The sequence below is a fragment of the Molothrus aeneus genome, chromosome 19 (genome assembly GCF_037042795.1).
Source record: "Molothrus aeneus isolate 106 chromosome 19, BPBGC_Maene_1.0, whole genome shotgun sequence".
NCBI lineage: Eukaryota > Metazoa > Chordata > Aves > Passeriformes > Icteridae > Molothrus > Molothrus aeneus.
The window spans coordinates 1,241,586-1,259,531 of NC_089664.1; the positions used below are offsets into that span (position 1 = coordinate 1,241,586).

A 17,946-nucleotide genomic window follows, 5' to 3' on the forward strand; every position below is an offset into this window, starting at 1 on the left:
GGCCTGGAGGAGGCAGCTGGGAGGGTGCCCCCACCCACCGGGTCCCAGCAGCTCCAGGGTCAGTGACTGGGGCACCACTGGGACCCCATCCATGGACCTTGACCCTGGGCTGCCAACAGCATCTCCAGGAGAGCCTCCAGGAGAGCCACCAGGAGAGCCACCTCACCAACCTGCTGTCCCAGCCAAGCCCTGAGCAGAGCCCTCAGCTCTGCCTCACCTGGCATCACCTGCTGGTTGTCTGAATAGGGAAAACGGGCAGCTCCACAGAGATGGTACCTGCTGGGGAGAGCTGTGCTCAGGTGGGGCAGCCACACAGCCCTGGGCATCCCCAGCAGCACTCTGGGCAGCCACACCACAGCCCAGCACAGCCCTGTGACACCACAGTCACACCCCTGAGCCATCCAAGGCCCACCACAACCAGCTGGCACTTCAGGTACCAAACACACCCTGAACAGCCTTTACAAAATATTTGCATCCCACACCAGAGCACTGCCCTTGCTGGGGAGGAGCAGCCCTGCCAAGCTGTGCACAGACCTGGAACAGCCTTTTGCTGCTGCTTTTGGTGTGTCCCCAGAGGGACCTGGAGCTGCAGGAGGTCACTGGTGTGTTTGGGCATTTCCCTGCTCAGAGCTTTGTGCCCTGCTGTGTTTAACAGCAACCACTGGCCTTGGGAACGGTCTCACTTTGGGCAAAACTCTGCTCCTACACCCAGACCTGGCCTCAGGAGCATCTGGGAGCTGCTCCATCATAAAAAACAGTTCAGAAATTCATGGAATCAGATTTTCCCTTCTTTAGGCACACAGTAACAGGATTTTACACTCCTCAGCAAGGCGAGGGCTGCACGGCTCCACCGGTGCTGACAAACACGGCATGAACAAAAGCCAGCTACAAGAAATGATATTCTCCTTTTATTTACCTATGACCATGACAATGTAGGTTTGTTTCTAGCTGCAGAGATGCTTTGCACTGTAAACTGGGAGGCAGGCAGTGCACCCTGCCCTGCCAGGGCCAGCAGGAACCCCTGCTTCCCAACCACAGCATTGTTATCCAGAGTCAGGAGAGCGGCTGCTGCACAGAGTTGCTTTTCTGCTTTTCTCCATCACCAAACCCTCCGTCGTCAGGGCATCAGTAATTGATATTTACACCAGGCTCCCCCAGCGGCCCGCTGCCAGGGAATGGGTCTGGCACACAAAACCTGCTACCTTACAAAATCTACACACCTGCAAAAAGAAAAAGGCATCCACTCCGCCGGAGAACTCGGCCGCGACACACACAAATATTGCACTTGTAACTTGGGAACAGGGAGGACACGGGGCTTTCCTAGCACACAGCAACGTGTCCAGCTACAGGAGGGCAATAAATAAACCAGGGGTGAGGGCAGGAGGGGGTGCTTTGCACCCTCCAGCACAGGGCAAGGTCCCAGCTCTCTCTGCTCCCAGGGGGACCCACCACGAGCCAAGGAAGCGCCGGGCTCCTGCCAGAGCTGCTCGGGGCAGCCGGGAGGCCCCAGGGCACAGGGAAGCACAGCAGCATCCTGGGGCTGCTCCAGTTCACAAGGCTTTAATCCAGGACCACATCTGTGTTGGTGCTGCTGTCCCCTCGCCAGAGCCCTGCACGAGATCCCCTCCTCCTCCTCCTCGCCGAGCTGGGCTCACTCTCCACCTTCCAGCAACACTCCTGGCTGGGGCAGGTGCTTCACAGTATCTTGTGGGAGCTTCCCTCCAGGCTAAATCCAGGCCAGGGCCACCCCGAAGGCGTCGTACCAGCCATGGTGGGGCTGCAGCAGTGCCAGCCTGCCCGGCCATGGTGCCCTCGGCCCCGGCTCGCTGCCTTCAGCTGCCCCCTGTCCGTACGGCCTGGGGCACGAGCAGCACAGCGACTCCCACCAGCTCCTGGGAAGGCCTCCACTGCCCAATTCCATGTAAACACACAGCTCCCAGCCTGCCCCGAGACAGTCCTTGGGCCTACAGCGGGGAGCTGCCCTTTTTCTGGTTGATTATGTCCAAGTAGAGGTCGGAGCGGAGGAAGCGGGGGTACGAGTCCTTCTCCATGAGCCCGTAAATCCTCTTCTGTGCCAGGTCAAAGCAGCTGCGGGTGATGTTCTGCAGGTTCTCCTTGGTGTGCTCCCGTGTGTAGGAGTCCAGGTTGACCTGTGGGCAGAGGAACCAGGGCTGGTGAGAGCTCCCCAGGCAGGCACCGTGCCGGGAGCCGCACACCAGCGTGGGAGCCAGCCCTCACCTCCTTGCAGGACTGGATGGCAATGTACTCAGCAAAGATCTTCTTGGCCTTGGAGACCATCTTGGACTGGGATTTGATCTTCTTGAACTCCTCACAGGCCAGCCAGAACTCCAGGTTCTCCTCGCTGAACTCGGTGCGCAGGAAGGCCCTGAAGGCAGCGAGCCCGTCTGTGGGAAACAGGGACGTGGTTCTACTCCTGCTCACAGACAGGGAACAGCCCCACAGGAGCCTCAGCCCCACAGGAGCCTCAGCTCTGGCGCAGCTGCAGCCCAAAGCACCTCCCTGCACTGCCCAAAAAAGCCCCTTGTGCAAATAGGCAGCGATGGCACTGCCTGGGCAGCACAGCCCGTCCAGGAGCTGAATCCACATCCCCAGCCTGGCTGCAGCACCCAGAGCCAGAAGGGAGGCTGGGCTGGAGTGGGGACAGGACCCCCTGGCCATCCCCTGGGCTGGATGTGGGATGGGGTGCCTGAGAAGGGCTGTCCTCCCATCTTCAGGATGTTCTAAAGCTGCTCCTGCTCCATGGTCCCTCTGCACAGCCCCAAACTGGGCACAGCCATGGATCCCTGTCCCCTCCTCCCCAAGCCCTCACCTGAAGCTCTCCCTGGCCCCTGCCCCCAAGATCCCCCATGGGCCAGGCAGGAGCAGGAGGGGTGCAGACAAGGGAGAGGCTAATTTTGCTTTGTGCATCCCCAAACACCGGAAGGGATTAACAGAGGAAATCCCAGCTTTATCCAGGCACGTGTCTGGATATTCCCCTGGCAGCAAACACAAGTGTTAGGGATGGACACACACTCACATTTGTGCAGCAGCAGCTTCTCCAGGGAGTCCCCCCACTTGAGTGCTTCCTCGGGAGTGGGCCTGTGGAGGAAGGACGGACGTTGGCAAAGCTCAGCAGCAAAAGCTGCTTTTGCTGCCTGCTAAACATTTCCAGTGGATTAAAAGCCAGGCTGTGAGCCCAGCACAGCTGCTCCCAGCTCCCAAATCAGCTCCTGCTAAATGTTTCCAGAGGATAAAGCCACACTGTGTGCCTGAGGGGCTGGCCCTGGCTCCCACCTTGTTACTGGACTGGCAGAGCAGCTGAAGGCAGAGCCAGGCTCTGCACCAGGCAGCACCACAGCAGCTCTGCCAAAAGGGAACCGCTGCCTTTAGGCTGGCAGGAAGAAAATCCACCCCCAGGGGGTGTGTGCAGGCAGCTGTGGCACTGGGGGTGTCCAAGGAGGAATTGAAGAAGCCCTGGGTGATGCAGAGCTGCGGAAAAGTGGGACTTCAGCTGCCCCATTCAAGCAGCCAGAGAAGCTGCCAGGAGCAAGAGCAGGGAGGGCTTGTCTCCAGCTGCTGGAGCATCTCCAGAGCAAAGTGGTTTTTCAAACCATCCTCTGGCCAGTTAAAGTTCCATAGACAGGCACTGGGAGAACGCTGCTGTCAGGTAAATTTCCAGCCCAAGCTGCTTCGGTGCCACTGTGCAGGCAGCACCTCTCACCCTCCAGCAGGAGATTTTCAGCCAAAAAAAAATATTTTAAAAGCTCCTCTAGACACAAAAACTTTGTCCACAGCTTCCCCAAACGGGGTGAACACAGCCTCCCTGGAGGTGAGGAGCTCCAGACCACAGCTTGTCCCCAAGCCCGCACGGTCCCCAAACCCACGGTCCCCGAGCTCGCGCCGCCCGCTCGCAGCACCTACTTGAGCGATTTGAGCACTTTGTCCAGCTTGCCGGAGGGGTTGGCTCCGGGGGACTCGTTCCGCCGCCGAAAAATCCCCAGGCGGTTCTTCATGTCCTTGGCTCTAGAGAGAAGAGCGAGCGTGAGCGGGCGGGCGAGGGGACCCCCGGCCCCCGGGTTCCTTCGCCCTCGCCCACCAGCACCTACTCCTTCATGGTGTGCCGGCGCTGCAGGCTGCCCGTGTGCGGCCGCTGCACCGCCAGCAGCATCTCCGCGTGGAACTCCAGCGGCTGCGGCTTGGACAGGTCGCGGAAGAAGGGCATGGCAGCGGGGACGGCAGCGGAGACAACGGCGGGGACGGCAGCGGGGACAGCGGCGGGGACGGCGGCGGGGACAGCGGCGGGGACAGCGGCGGGGACGCTCTGCCGGCCGCCCGAGCCGCGCTCCTGCCGCAGCGGCCAGCGCGGACGGGAAGTGGGAGGGCTCAGCGCGGAGAGCTTTAAATGCGGCGTGGGGCGGCCCGGAGAGGGCGAGTGAGTGAGTAAAGGCTGTGTCAGCCCCGCCGCTGGCTGGGACGGCTCTGCCGTTGCTGGGGAAACTTGAGGAAAGGTGGAAAAATCAGCGCCGAGGCGGATAGTGGGGCCTTTCAAGAGACGGCGGGGAAAAATAATCACGGCGAGGATTTACGAGGGTTATTTATAGAGCGCAGGGAAGGCAACGGGGCGGAGCGGACTGAGGAGCAGAGCGGGGACCGCGCTGCCCCGTGTCCCCCCTGCGTGGGCACCCACACACGCAAACCCCACGGGTGTTCACACGTCTGCGGTGCCAGCCCGGGCGGGACACGGCCTGGGGACATTTCCCTAAAGGAGTGGCCGGGATTGGCAGCGCAGGGCACTGGGGCAAAGACACCCCACTCTGTCACCCGCGCACGGGTCCCCCCTCTCCAGCATCCCTGGGCAGACAGACTGAGGGACACACGGCCGTGGGGGTCGCGGTTGCCCCGGGGGGCTGCCAGTCACACAAAGCTGTGCGGATTTTTGGGAAGCGCCGTGGGAAAAGGAGCCCCCCCCCACCACCACCACCACCACGGGCAGGGATGGGACGGGCGGTGCTGCCCCCGCGTGGCACCGCGCGGTCACTGCACCCGGACACCGCGGGCACCGGGACCGACCAAACACCCCCAAAAACCCCAAAAATGCAGCAAGGACAAGTTCTAGCGCTTGGGCCTTGCTTCTCACTCCCTTTTCTGGCCGTCTTCTCCCAATGGCTCTGATCTGTCAGTCATTAAAAAGCAAGTATATTGCTATCTTAATTACATGTGGCTGGAACGGTTATAACTCGAAAGAATTACAGCTTCCATCTGTGTTTTTAATTTCTTCCATTTAAAATACCTCTCCTCGATCTCATCATAAAGTGCACATAGACAGTGTTTCACTGCCTGTGAATGTAATGTATTTATCAAAACTTAAGAGCATCAGTCTTTTCTCAACACACGTGGACTCTGCTCTCTAAATCTGAAGCTCCTTATCTGACAACATCTCATCAGGCAAGCAGCTTCAGTTTTCACTTCTTGCTCTTTCTGATTCTGCAAATTTAACGTTACAGGATCTGCCACAGGTCGCACAGCAAGGATGCTCAGAGAAGCCACCTCTGGCCAAGCCATGCCCAGGGACACGAGGGGGACAGGAGGGGTTCAGGGCACGGATGCACCACCCCACCCCAGGTGATGTTCTCCAGACCCACAGCTCTCTCCAGTCCCAGGAGGGTAAAATAAAAGGTGCAACAACCCCAGGGCTCAGTCCAATGAGCCACAGAATGATTGTAGAGGGCAATCACTCCCCCCAGTCCCTGGTGCCATCCATACCCTCAAGGACACCGTTTCACTGCCTTCACACCCCCTGGGCTGTGGTCCCAGCAGGACGCACCTCCCGCTGCTGCCAGGCACCCGCTAACGTGGGAAATGCAGATCCAAACACGGAGCCTCACGCTCCAAACAGCGTCTGCCTCCCATCGCTGCGCCGCCAGCGCCGCCGGCAGCCGGGGACCCGCCAGCGCAAGGGACCAGCCATGCACACAACCTGGAGCAGCAATGCCAGCAGTGCTCCCAGCCTAGCAGGGCAGCAGCTCCCAGCTGTTCCCAGCAGTGCTCCCAGCCTAGCAGGGCAGCCGTGGGCACCTGGTGGGGCTGGCAGAGCTCTGAACACCCCTTGTGTGACACACGAGGGTCACCCCCAGAGCACAGCCCTTGGCACCAGGCCAGCTGGAACACACCAGGCAGGTGATCCTGGCTCCTGGGTGGATTTCCCAGCAGGAACACACCAGGCAAACACCTCCTAAGGAAGCTCCCCAACTTCCACATGCTGCTCCTCTTGCACACTCTTGCACAGAAGGAGTGGCACCGACCCAGGCTGCGACAGCCACGGGCAGGCACAGCCCCCAGCTGCAGCCACACTGCACAATAAATGCCCTAGCAAAAATAATTCCACAAAATAATTGCTGATTTCACTGCGGAGTTGCCTCTATAAATGGATCTGCCCCAGCACCCCAGCATGACCCCGAGGCCCAGCACCATCACCCCGCGCTGCTTCCAAACCATGCCCAGGGCAGCACATCCCCCTTCCTCGCAGGATGCTGGCTGTCCTACCTTTCCAGGTATTTTTCCGAAAAGTCCACCATGGCGTGGTACATGGAGGCCGGCAGCGTGTGCCGGGAGAGGAGCGAGTGCGGCCCCGCGGCCCCCGCCCCATAAATAGTCCCGGGGCCGGCTGGGACGGGGCGGCGCAGCCAATGGCGCTGCCAAGGCTCCCCGGAGCATCCCCCGAGCATCCCCCGCCGCTCAAGGTGAGCGGAGCCCTCTCCGCAACCGCCCCTGACCCGGGGGGGCCCAGCCTCCCCCGCCGGCCCCGCTCCCCACGCGGCCGGGGGGACGTCCCTGCTCCAAGGGCTTCGTTTTCGTTTCCAGTGCTGGGGGGGGGAAAGAATAAAAAGAGCTAAAAATAGGCGGCAGCGATGCGGCAGCGCGGGCCGACAGTGCCGCTCGCTGGCACAGCGGCGAGGCCGGGCAGCTGCGTGCGCAGCCCCCTCGCACCCTGGGCCGCTCCAAGCACGTGTGGCTGCTCCGTTTGCCCGGCACAGGGTGCAGGCGATGTGAGCAGGGGGCAGGGCACGGGGCACACGTGGCGCAGGGCACGGGGCACAGGCCCGGGGCACCCCCGGCATCGGCCGGACCCGCGTTCAGAGGAGTTCGCTCCGTGCATCCTCACTCGTGCGCCTGCCCCCCTCAGCTGCAGCTGTGTTTGAGGACAGCAAAGGCCACGGCTGCCGTGTCCTTGCTCGCACCCACTTTTAGGCACCCCAAAGCCTTACCGGGAGCAGCAGAGAGCTGCCGGTGTCCCTGGGGGTCCCCGCGGTCCCCGCTCCCACCGCGCTGCCGCAGATGTGCCGCGAGGGCTGAGCCTGACCCTCCCCATTCCACCTCCCCATTCCTCCTCCCGGCATGGGGCCAGCGGGAAGGAGGCCCCCAGCTCAGATTTCAGCGCTTCCATGTCCTCTCCCTGAACCCGGGCACGCTGTTTTTCCCCAGAGCCGGGGTCTTCACCCTGCCCGGGCTCGGTGGGAGGGGGCGCTCCCAGCTGGGCTGGGCAGTGCCCCCAGCACACCCCGCACCCTCCCTGAAACAATTCCCTCTGAAGTGAGACCCCAGTTTGTGGCTTTGCTGCTGGAAAAAGTCAAGGGGAAGACAGGGAGCCTGAGGACTCCAGCAGGGCTAGGCCAAGGTGTCTGACCCCACAAACAGCCCTGGCACCCCCTGATGCCACCCCCAGTGTGACACTTACAGGCTCTTGCTGCGTTTCTTGCGGGAGGTCTCGTCCCCTTCGTCACAGCTGCACTCAGGGTCTGCTCCACTCAGCTGGGGAGAACAGAAGAACAGTGTCTGTCATCACACCAGGACGTGCCCACGGTGTCACTCTGTGTCACAAGCCAGCAGGGCCAGCATGCCCACATCCCCACAGCACACAGCCCAGACCCACAGCACCCACAGGGCCCCTTCCTCAGGATGGCAGTGACATGGGACAAGCTCCTGACACAGGAACCTCCCTGCCCTCACTCATCCTCTGCCAATTCAGCCCATGGTGCTCCTGGAGTATCCAAAGAGACCCCAGGGCTGCTGGCCCAGGTACTCTCCAGGTTCAAGATGTTGACAGTGGAACCTCCTACAGGGAGGGCATTCACATCTCCACTCCTGATGCTCCTACCCCTGCTGCTGAATGGGCACAGGGATCCTGCCACTGCCCACAGAGCCCCCCAGAACCAGGCTGGGCACCCAAAATCAATCAGGAGTTCCCAGCAGTCCCCAGGCAGGAGAAATCAGAGCAATTTACTTATAATTGAATCATATCATTGCAGTTTACAAGTGTCCTCTGTGACTGCTGGTCCAGGGCAGCCTGGACAAACCAAGGGGATCTGGGATGTGCCATGAGCTCATTGCAGCACCAGCACAGCCACAAAGCCTGCACCAGGCAGGGAGACCCGCGGGATCACCGTGGCCAGGGCCTTTAGTATTCCATCCATCCCTGCACGCTGCAGATGCTCATGGCCAGCCCCACATCCTGCCCCACATCCCAACCCCCAGGGGGAACCATACTGGGGCAACTGGGGTGACTGGGAATGAGTGAGGTCCTCCTGGGGGCAACTGTAACCATACTGGGGAAACTGGGCTGACTGGGAATGAGCATGCTGGGGGCAAGTGGGATGTACTGGGAGTGTCTGTAACCATACTGGAGGGGACAACACTGGGAACAGCTGGGACCATATTGGGGGCAACTTGGAGCAACTGAGAATGACTGTGTCTATACTGGGGGCCACTGAGATCATACTGGCAGTGAGAGGGACTGTACTAGGGGTGACTGGGTGCAACTGGGATCATACTGGGTGCAACTGGGATCATACTGGGTGCAACTGGGATGACACTGAGGGAGACTGGGATCATACAGGGAGTGACCAGGAGCATGCTGAGGGCAGTTTGGACCATGTTGGGGAAAACTGGGATATACTGGGAGCAATTGGAACTGCACTGATGGTGACTCTGAGTAGCTGTGGGCAACTGGAATCATGCTGGAAGCAACTGGGAGGCAGTGGGAGGAAGTGGGAGTGACTGGGAGCATGCTGGGGGTGACTGGGATATACTGAGTGAGACTGGGGGTCACTGGGATCATACTGGGAGTGACTGGAACCAGGGCAATGGCCTGGGCTGGGTGATGTGGGGCCTCAGGGAGCGCAGGGAGCACTGTGACTCTGCAGGGCCTGATGGAACCAAGGGGACATTGTGACACTCGGGGCCCGCCTTGGCCGTGGGGTGTTTCAGAAGCCCCGGGGCCCCCGGAGCTGCCGGGCGCTTTCCAGGATCATCCCCCGCGGCCGGGCCGTGGGAACCCTGCTCTCAGCCCCGCAGCCCCGGGCCCGGGGTTCCGGACATTTCCTTCCATTCTGCGCTCGGCTTTCCGGAGTTTATCGGGCCCGAACAATGCGGCCCCCGCCGCTCCGGCCCCGGCAGACGGGCTGGCCGCGCCTTCCTGCCATTGTCCGGGCAGGCTCCGGGCTCGGGGACAAAAGGCAGCGGCAGAGCTCTCCCGAGGAGCCCCAGGCTCCCCACCGTGCCCGATAAAACATCCAGCTCCAAACCCCACCGCGGGAAGGGGGGACGGGGAGGCACAGCGGGCACGATGGTGTTAAAATAGGCTGTGGGATGAGCCCCTCTGGAACACTCCCAGATGGGAAAATAACCAAGGTTGATGGACGTGATGGCCCTGCAGCGAGGCCCTGCAGCTTGACAGCTTGGTGGGGAATTCCCTGTGGGAATTGTGCATCAGCGTCCTGCTCCAAAAAGCTGGGAGGTTTCACTGAACTATTCAAGGGCACAGACCAATGAAAGTGCTCCCAAAGTGTAGGCAGGGGCTACAGTCCCACAGTGGCTCAGCCCCGTGTCTGGCTTCCCTGACTGCTGCACTCCCTCCACAGGCAGCTGGAGAGGCAGGGCAAGGGGAACGGAACAATGGGAGCACGGTGGGAATGGGGCAGTGGGGACAGGGCAGTGGGAATGGGGAATGGGAACAGGGAAATGGGAATGGGGCAGTGGGAACAGGGCAGTGGGAATAGGGCAGTGGGAATAGGGCAGTGGGGACAGGGCAATGGGAACAGGAGAATGGGAGCAGGGCAGTGAGAATGGGGCAGTGGGAACAGGGGAATGGGAATGGGATGATGGGAGTAGGGCAATGGGAACAGGGAAATAGGAATGGGGTAGTGGGAACAGAACAGTGGGAATGGGGCAGTGGGAATAGGGCAATGGGAATGGGGTGGTGGAAGCAGAGCAGTGGGAATAAGGCAATGGGAGCAGGACAGAAGAAACAGGCAGGGGTGCCCAGAAGAACACATGGGCAAGGATTTAGGCTCCAGGCAGCCAGAGCTGCTGCAGACTTGGAATTGGGAGCTGCAGACACCACACTGCCCTCTCCACCGGCACAGGCTGCCATTCCCTGCCCCAAAAATCCCAGTCTCACGTGCACCAGAACAGTTTAACCCAGGAGGAGCTCCGTTCACCTCCCGGGAAAACATCATCCCCCCCGGTGAGAGCAGGAAGAGCCCTGGCGGCTCCCCAGGGCAGGGCGAGCAGGACCAGGGGGCCCGGCAGGACACAGAGCCCACCCAGCTCGGGCAGAGCTGCGGGGATGCAGGGGTGCAGGCTCGGGGCTGTAGGGTTTCAGGGCTGCGGGGATGCAGGGATGCAGGGATGCAGGCTCGGGGCTGTAGGGTTTCAGGGCTGCAGGGTTGCAGGGATGCAGGGATGCAGGCTCGGGGCTGTAGGGTTTCAGGGCTGCAGGGTTTCAGGGATGCAGGGATTCAGGGCTGCAGGGTTTCAGGGCTGTAGGGTTTCAGGGCTGCAGGCTCGGGGCTGCACACACAGCGGCACTGTGAGCTCTCCTTCAGGCCACCGCTCACGGGACGCTCCCAGCCGGCGCTGTCGCTGTCACCGCCTCCCTCGCACGTGTGACAGGCAGCGACCGCCTCCCTGACACAAGGGTGGCTTTTCTTTGTCGGGGATAGGGCGGGTCTGGACCCCCCATCTCCTCCCGCACACAATTGTTGGCCTCAGTCTCCAGGAGAGTTTGACTCCCCTGCAGACAGCAGCCCCATCCCAGCAGTCTGTAACCCTGGGAAGGGCTCTCACCAGCTGGTCAGGGACTCTGAGCCCAAAAATTCCTCCAGGAAACAGCATCAGGGTGGCTTTTCAAGCAGCATGGCAGGAAAAGGGTTAAACCAGCATGGGTTTAACCCCAGGGTCTGCAGCAGCCTCTCCTTGCCAAGGAGCCATTGCTCTGGAGCAGAATGTGGCTCTGCAAGGGGCTCCCAAGCAGCAGGACATGGTTCTGAGCTGTGAAAGGAGGTCCTGAGCTGGGAGCACACCCTGAGCACTGGGCTGAGCACCAGAGCCCTGAGCAGCACCCAGAGCTGAGGATGGGGCAGAGCAGGGTTTGGGGCCAGGGGTCACTTTCAGCACCCTGCCAGTGCCACCTGGGGAGGATGGGAACAGCAGGGCTTCCCATGAATGATCTCTGCACTGGCAGCTCATTCCTGCACCATGCAGCCAGGGCCAGCTCTGCTCTGGGGGCTCAGGAGCACCCCAGACCCCCAGATTGCACAGGCCAGTCCTGGGCAGAGCTGCCTCAGCACAGCCTCTGCTGCTCCTCCCACAGCACAGGTGGGGTCACACATCTCTGCTGAGCACAGCTTCTCCAGATGGACCCCACAGCGGCCAAAGCCCTGCAGAAGGCGGGTGGGGCAGAGGGTCACACTGCTCCTGCACCCCCTGCACACTGGGGACTGTCACCAGGGACTCTCCCCACTGCTGCTGGGAGCAGCCCTGTGCATTCCCAGATCCCCAGGGGCACTCTGCCACCAGCAGTCCCAGCAGACAGCGCTGCCCAGGCCATGGGTGCAGTGGTGGCAGTGCCACCCACGGCCCCAGCCCGCTGCTCTGGGCGCCCTGCCCTGGCTGCTGGCACCTCCAGAGCTGGTGCCAGGGGCAGGGACCCTCCCGAGTGCCCAGAAGGGAGCTTTGCCATACTCATGGAGACAGGGGCCACATGGCAGGACACCTCCAGCCAGAACTGTCCCAGCTCACAGCCAGCCGAGGCTCTCGTACCTTCCTGTGGCCCGAGAAGAGCAGCGTCAGCTGGTGGATGGAGCCGCCGTTCTTGACCAGCTCCTTCTTGAGGGTCCTGGGGGAGGGCAGAGCCCAGCGTGCGGCGGTGCCCTGGCTGTCGGGGCAGTGCAGGGTGGTGTCGGAGGTGAAGCAGTGGCCCTTGGTCTCCTGCAGGAGGCTGCCCTCGCTGTGCGTGCGGCGCCGCAGCGAGCCCTGCACGCTCAGGGTGTAGCCGGCCTGCCCGCCCGTCTCGATCATGCTGCTGCGCTTCAGCTCGTTCCTCTCCAGGTACTGCTCGTCGGTCTCCTCCTCCTCCTCCTCCTCCTCCTCCTCCTCCTCATCCTCCTCGTCCTCATCTTCCTCCTCATCCTCCTCCTCATCCTCGCCGTCCGTGCCCGCGGCGCTCTGGCTGAAGGTGCTGTCCAGCCGCAGCTCGGGGATGACAAAGGCGGGCAGGGAGCTGGGCTGCTCCTCTCCCTTTGCCGGCTGCTTTTCCGCCGGGAGAGGAGCCTGGGTGGCCCCCAGAGCGTCCCAGGGCTCGGCCAGAGCCGCTGCCTTGGCAGCCAGAGGGGCATCACCCACTGCTGCCTTCCCATCCTCCGAGGGCATCTGCCCCGGCTTCTCGGCGTCCGTCTCCAGCATCTGCCAGAGGAGAAGATAGAGAAGGATGAAAGCAGAAGCACCCCAGATCTCTCTGGCACCTTCCTGAGGAGCCTTTCACCTCCTCACACCCCCCCTACAATGCTGGCACCGATTTGTACAATGCTAACAGTGCTCTGGTGGGGTGGGATGGCATCGTCCCCATGTCCCCAGGTGGTGCCAAGTCACCCATTGCTGTCCTGCTCCTGAGCCCTGGAACACCAGGTCCCCCGGCAGGCAGGAGCAGGATGGTGGCACTCAGCTCCTGGCAGCACCGGGGGGTTCTGAGGATTCCCAGGGTGCCGGCTGGGCTCCAGCCACAGAGGCAGAGCCGTGGCAGCATCCTCACCCCGATGGCTGCTGGAGCTGCTGCCCTGCAGGGATCCCCCAGGGGCTGCAGAGAAACCCGGCAGCTCCTCGGCAGCTCTGCCCCCTCCTGCACCGCGTTATCATCAAAGGCCGAAGGGAAGCGCCGGGCTCTGCCCATCCCTGCCTTGCCCCAGCTCAGCCCGAGGCTCTGGGCTACAAAACCACAGCCACTCCTGCCAGCCCCTGCCGGGGGTTTGTGCCTTTGGGGCTGGTTTTCCCAGGTCTCTTTGCCTGTTGGGGAAGGCCTGAGCAAGCTCTGTCCTCTCAAAGGGAAAAGTCTGAGGGAAAGAACCTCCAAGGTTGTTTTTGTGAGCAGGGGGAGGCTCTGATGAGCCCTCCCTTGCCAGAGCAGAGAGTCCTGTGTGATTTTTGTGTCTAAGCCAAAGGGGCAAAACCAGCCCAGCAGGGAAAAAAAGACCAAAGGAGAGAAAATCCTCTCTTTAAGAAGCAACTCCCTCCTACACATGTCCTGGGGCAGGGACTTCCACAGGACCATCCCCAGCTAACAAGTCACCCAGAAAAGAAGTCACTGAATCCCCAGCTGAGATCCAAGCATTTTCACAAACCCAGTGACACCAGAAAGTTGGAGTTAACAAAGACACCCCTTACTTCAGCTTCAAAAGGGGCACCAGCCCCAGGAGTCAGCCCATCCAGCCTCACATCCCTTTGGGAAGAGGCACACACAGAGTGGACAGAGGTTCCATCCCCATGGAGGTTCCAGCCTGTGACAGCACCCCTGGGAGAGCCACCCTGCAGGGGACACCCCTCGTTCCCCAGAGCACAGAGGGGATATCCTGGACATCCCCAGGCAGCTGTGTGCAGATGTTGGGCTGCAGAAGCTGCTGGCACCCCCAGGAAACACCCCGGGGGGGTGAGGGGGGTGTGAGCCCCCTGTGCACAGAGGGGACAGCACAGACACCACCCAGCAGCACCTGCCTGAGCTCAGGGGGCAAAGAGCTGGGTGGGTTTCCAGGAAGATGCTGGAGCTCAGTGCCACAGCCAGCTGGGCAGGAGCCCACACGTGTCCAGCTGTGCCTTGTCCTGGTTTATCACACCCAAAGGGTCCCTGTGTCACCTGTAGCACAGAGAGCAGCAGCTCTGTCCCAACCAGCCTGGCTCACCCCAGCAGCAACTCAGCATCACCCCCAGTGAGTCAGAACACAAATTCAGAGACCACATTGTGCTTGGTCCCTTCATGGCATCGCTCTGTCCATGAAACAGCTGGATTTGGTGTCAGGCACAAAGCAAATGCTCCCTCACCCCACCCTTGGGGTGAAATTACACATTAATTCCTTTAAGAAGGGAATGTTCCCAGCCCTGCCCTGCCAGGCTGCCCATTTGCACCAGAGCTGCCTCAATGATGCTGCTGATGTTTTATTTGTCTTGCAATCACTGTCATCATTATCTCATGAAATAATTAGAGGAAAAACCCACACAGCCCTGGAGTCAGTCCCCACAAAGCCCTCCCCCAACCCTGCCTATCTGCCCAGTCCTGCTCACAGTGCTGGGTGCCTGCATCTGATAAGGTCCTAGAAGGAAATGAACAGGCTCCTTTAAAATGAGAGACATTTGGGGATTAAATTAAATCCTTGCACTAATTCAATCAGAGCCTCTGCTGCTCTTCTCTGGCATGGAGGGGATGAGCAGCAGCCTCACCATGAGCCGGGGTCGGTTCCATCTCGGGCTGAGAGCATCACCAGGGCTGTGAAATGACCTCTGCACAGGGCTGAGCTCTGCTCAGCATCACCTGGGCTGGGGAGAGGCAGCAATGCCATCACTGCCAGCCCACAGACCTGCTCCTGGCTGGGACTTCATCAGCACCAGGGACTTCATCGGCCAAGGCCACCTTGCTGCCCAAATCTGATTGGGACCTCAAGGATGGGGATGTGACCAGGTTTCACAGGCTCACAGGATGGTTTGGGTTGGAAGGGACCTAAAGCCCATCTTATCCCACCTCCTTCCATGGGGTTCACTATCCCAGGCTATTCCCAGCCCCAGCCAGCCTGGCCTTGGGCACTGCCAGGGATCCAGGGGCAGCCACAGCTGCTCTGGGCACCCTGTGCCAGGAATTCCTTCCAAGTATCCCACCTAACCCTGCCCTCTGGCAGTGGGAAGCCATTCCCTGTGTCCTGTCACTCCAGGCCCTTGTCCAAATTCCCTCCCCAGTTCTCTTGGAGCCCCTTTAGGCCCTGGCAGGAGCTCTGAGCTCTCCCTGGAGCCATTGAGCAGCTTTTCCAGTACCTGAGGGGGGCTGACACCTTCTCACCCCCTCATGTGGCCAAGGGGCTGCTGGAGGAGGCAGCAGTGGAGGCAGCGCTGGTGCTGTCTGAGGGAGCTGCTGTCCTTCCACATCACAGACTCTCCCAAAATATCCCCCGCTCTCACTGCAGCAGCAGCAGCTCAGGAGCCAGCAGCCAACATCTAGATTTCTCCATTCCCAATGCCTTGGTCTCACTGCTCTCGGCATCTGGGTGTCCCTGACCTCCATGTGCAGATTTCCCTTTTTTCACCACCTGCATCTTCCCCTGCACCCAACAAAGTGGTTTTGCCATTCCCAGCCTCTGGGTTTCCCTGTCTGTACTGGGACAGGTGCAGGGGCTGAGGGGATTTACTCCATCCTCCCTGGAGGATCTCACACTTCACTCTTCCAGTTTCTGTCTCAGACTGAGAGGCCAAGGCAGCATTTCCTGAGAAGGGGAAGAGAAAGCAGAAGCAAGAGCTGCCTCCAAAGCCCAGGATGGCTCTCTGGGGTCATTTTAGGGAAGGAGGATGATAGGTCTGAGACCAGAGCAACAGCAAGAGAGTTCCTGAGAATGATCTCATTGAGCAAATATCAACACACTCCAAAAAAAAGCCAACACTGCCCTGCCTGCTCCAACATCCTCAAACCTTGCACCTGTTACCCACTCCCTGGGTTCTCTTTGCCATCAAGGATCACTCACTATCTCAAAAATTCGTTTTTTTCAAGTTTTTAAAGTTTTATTGAAACCAAGGCAGGGCAGAAGAACTGCAAAGCCTCTGCTCCTTGGTCTGTACCTCGAGCAGGTTTTTCTGAGCTGCTGCTCACATCCAGGACAGTTCCAGCTCACCAGCAGAGAAAACTTCAACAAGTGCCAGCACAACCTTGACTTCTCTAGCATTTCTTTTAATAACATGGCCTTGCTGGTGGCCCACAGCTGGGGCTTCCAGCTGGGAAAACCCCAGCCATGGAGACAGCACACTGAGAGCTGGAGCCTGCCCTGCCCTTGTCCTGGTGCTGCTGCCAGCTCTCCCACTGCCAGAAGTGCTGGCACAGGTGGCATTCCCTGGAATCCCCAGCAAGGGAAGGTCAGGGATATTTTTTTTTATGCTCTCAGCTTCTCATTTCAAAGCCTCTGCTCCTCTCAGTCATGGAGCCACTGTGGCTCAAGGAATGCCTGGCCACGGGGATATTTAATTGAGTTTAATTGAGCCTTTCCTGGCTCCTGATAGGGATGCTCAGGTTTTCTCTTTCTTTTGTGGTGATGCTGAGGAAGAGGAGGCAAAACACAGCTCAGAGAGCTGCCCTGCACCCAAGTACCTCCTCAGCCAAAACCAGGGATTGGGAAAAGCAGGGAAGTCCCTGCAGGCTGTTGGACATGGATGTGAGCAGGAAAGCAAGGGATGTGCTACTCCAGCTGTGGCCTCACCCAGGAGGGTGAATGGACCTCCTGGGACACTGCAGGAGGAGCCAATCTTGTGGCTGTCCCCAACCATGGCAGCTCCATCCTCCCTGTGTCCCTCTCTGTCTCCTGCTGCCCTTCAAAGACCTTTGCTCTGAGATGCCTCACCTGTCCCCAAAAGCATTTAACTCCATGGGAATGAGACCAAGGTTATTTTGGGAGAGATGCAGACAGCAGTGGGTTCCCTGTGCTAGAGGCAATATCCCACCCCAGCTGGATTGCAGCTGATGCAAGAAAGAGCACCCACATCATCCAGGGAAACATTAATCTTCCCAAAGTAGATCTTTCCTAAAGCAGAAGGAAAATATTTTACAATTTGGGTTTTTAGCATGGGACAACCTATGCCCAGATCCACCAGATTGGAAACTTCTGTGAAAGGCTGTTGAGCACCTCAGGATTTATAAGTGACTTCTAAGAGCCAAGGAAGCTCACAGCTACAGGGAACAGCATCTAAAGCACAGCACGGGGCTGAGGGGAAGAAAGCAAAGCCTGAAATACAAAGCAGAACTACCAAAACTTGAGAAAATCTTCGTGGGAGTCCCTGTGAAAGTGCTCACAAGGAGCATTCCCCGAGCTCTGCTCCTCACCCTCTGCGAGGCCGGCCAGAGCCCAGGGCTCGCTGCACAGCCGGGTTTTCTACCCTCGCCCTGCTTCATTACTGCACAATGAATAATTGATCCCGGGCAATTAGCGGGACAGCAAAAGCAGCGCGGGTGTCTGAGCAGCAGGGCCGGCAGTGCCTGGGGCAGGGCAGGGAGGGTGGAGGTGCAGATGGGAGATGGGGGGTGATGTTTGTACCGCCCCAAAAACCCGGCCGGGGGCTGCCTCAGAGCCCTGGCAGGAGAAGCCTTGGCAGGAGAAGCTCTCCTCGGGGAGGAAACACGAGGGGATCCCTGCCTGTAGGATGGTCGGGATGGACAGAGACGAGAGATCTCTGGAGCCAGGGCTGGAACTTGGGGTTTATTGCAAAGGGCCTGGGTGCAGGGCCCTGCTGGGAGCTGCCAGGCACAGCTCAGAGCAGGCCTGAGAGAAGAGAGGGGCAGAGAGGATGAGAGGGTGAGAGAGTAAAAGCGTAAGAGCTAAGAGGTTCCCATTACCATAAATCTTCTTCTGTGTTGAATATTCTGATTCTCACTAA

The 17,946-nt window shown here is 59.9% G+C and overlaps 1 protein-coding gene across 4 annotated transcripts in view; it reads right to left on the reverse strand.

Moving 5' to 3' along the window:
- Window positions 1-886: 886 nt before the first annotated feature.
- Window positions 887-17,946, reverse strand: part of RGS3 (regulator of G protein signaling 3) — a 71,886-nt gene continuing 54,826 nt past the window's right edge. For 2 of the 4 annotated variants that reach the window (XM_066562891.1, XM_066562892.1), the window contains 6 exons: window positions 12,100-12,741; window positions 7,736-7,809; window positions 3,922-4,023; window positions 3,038-3,099; window positions 2,239-2,405; window positions 887-2,150 (listed from right to left, as the gene is read on the reverse strand). In XM_066562891.1, coding sequence (XP_066418988.1) covers window positions 1,965-2,150; window positions 2,239-2,405; window positions 3,038-3,099; window positions 3,922-4,023; window positions 7,736-7,809; window positions 12,100-12,741 — 1,233 coding nt within the window. In that variant the 3' untranslated portion in view covers window positions 887-1,964. Of the gene's footprint in view, window positions 2,151-2,238; window positions 2,406-3,037; window positions 3,100-3,921; window positions 4,024-4,106; window positions 4,498-6,543; window positions 6,877-7,735; window positions 7,810-12,099; window positions 12,742-17,946 lie in introns of those variants that run through there. The other 2 variants (XM_066562894.1, XM_066562895.1) reach the window with 2 other exon arrangements.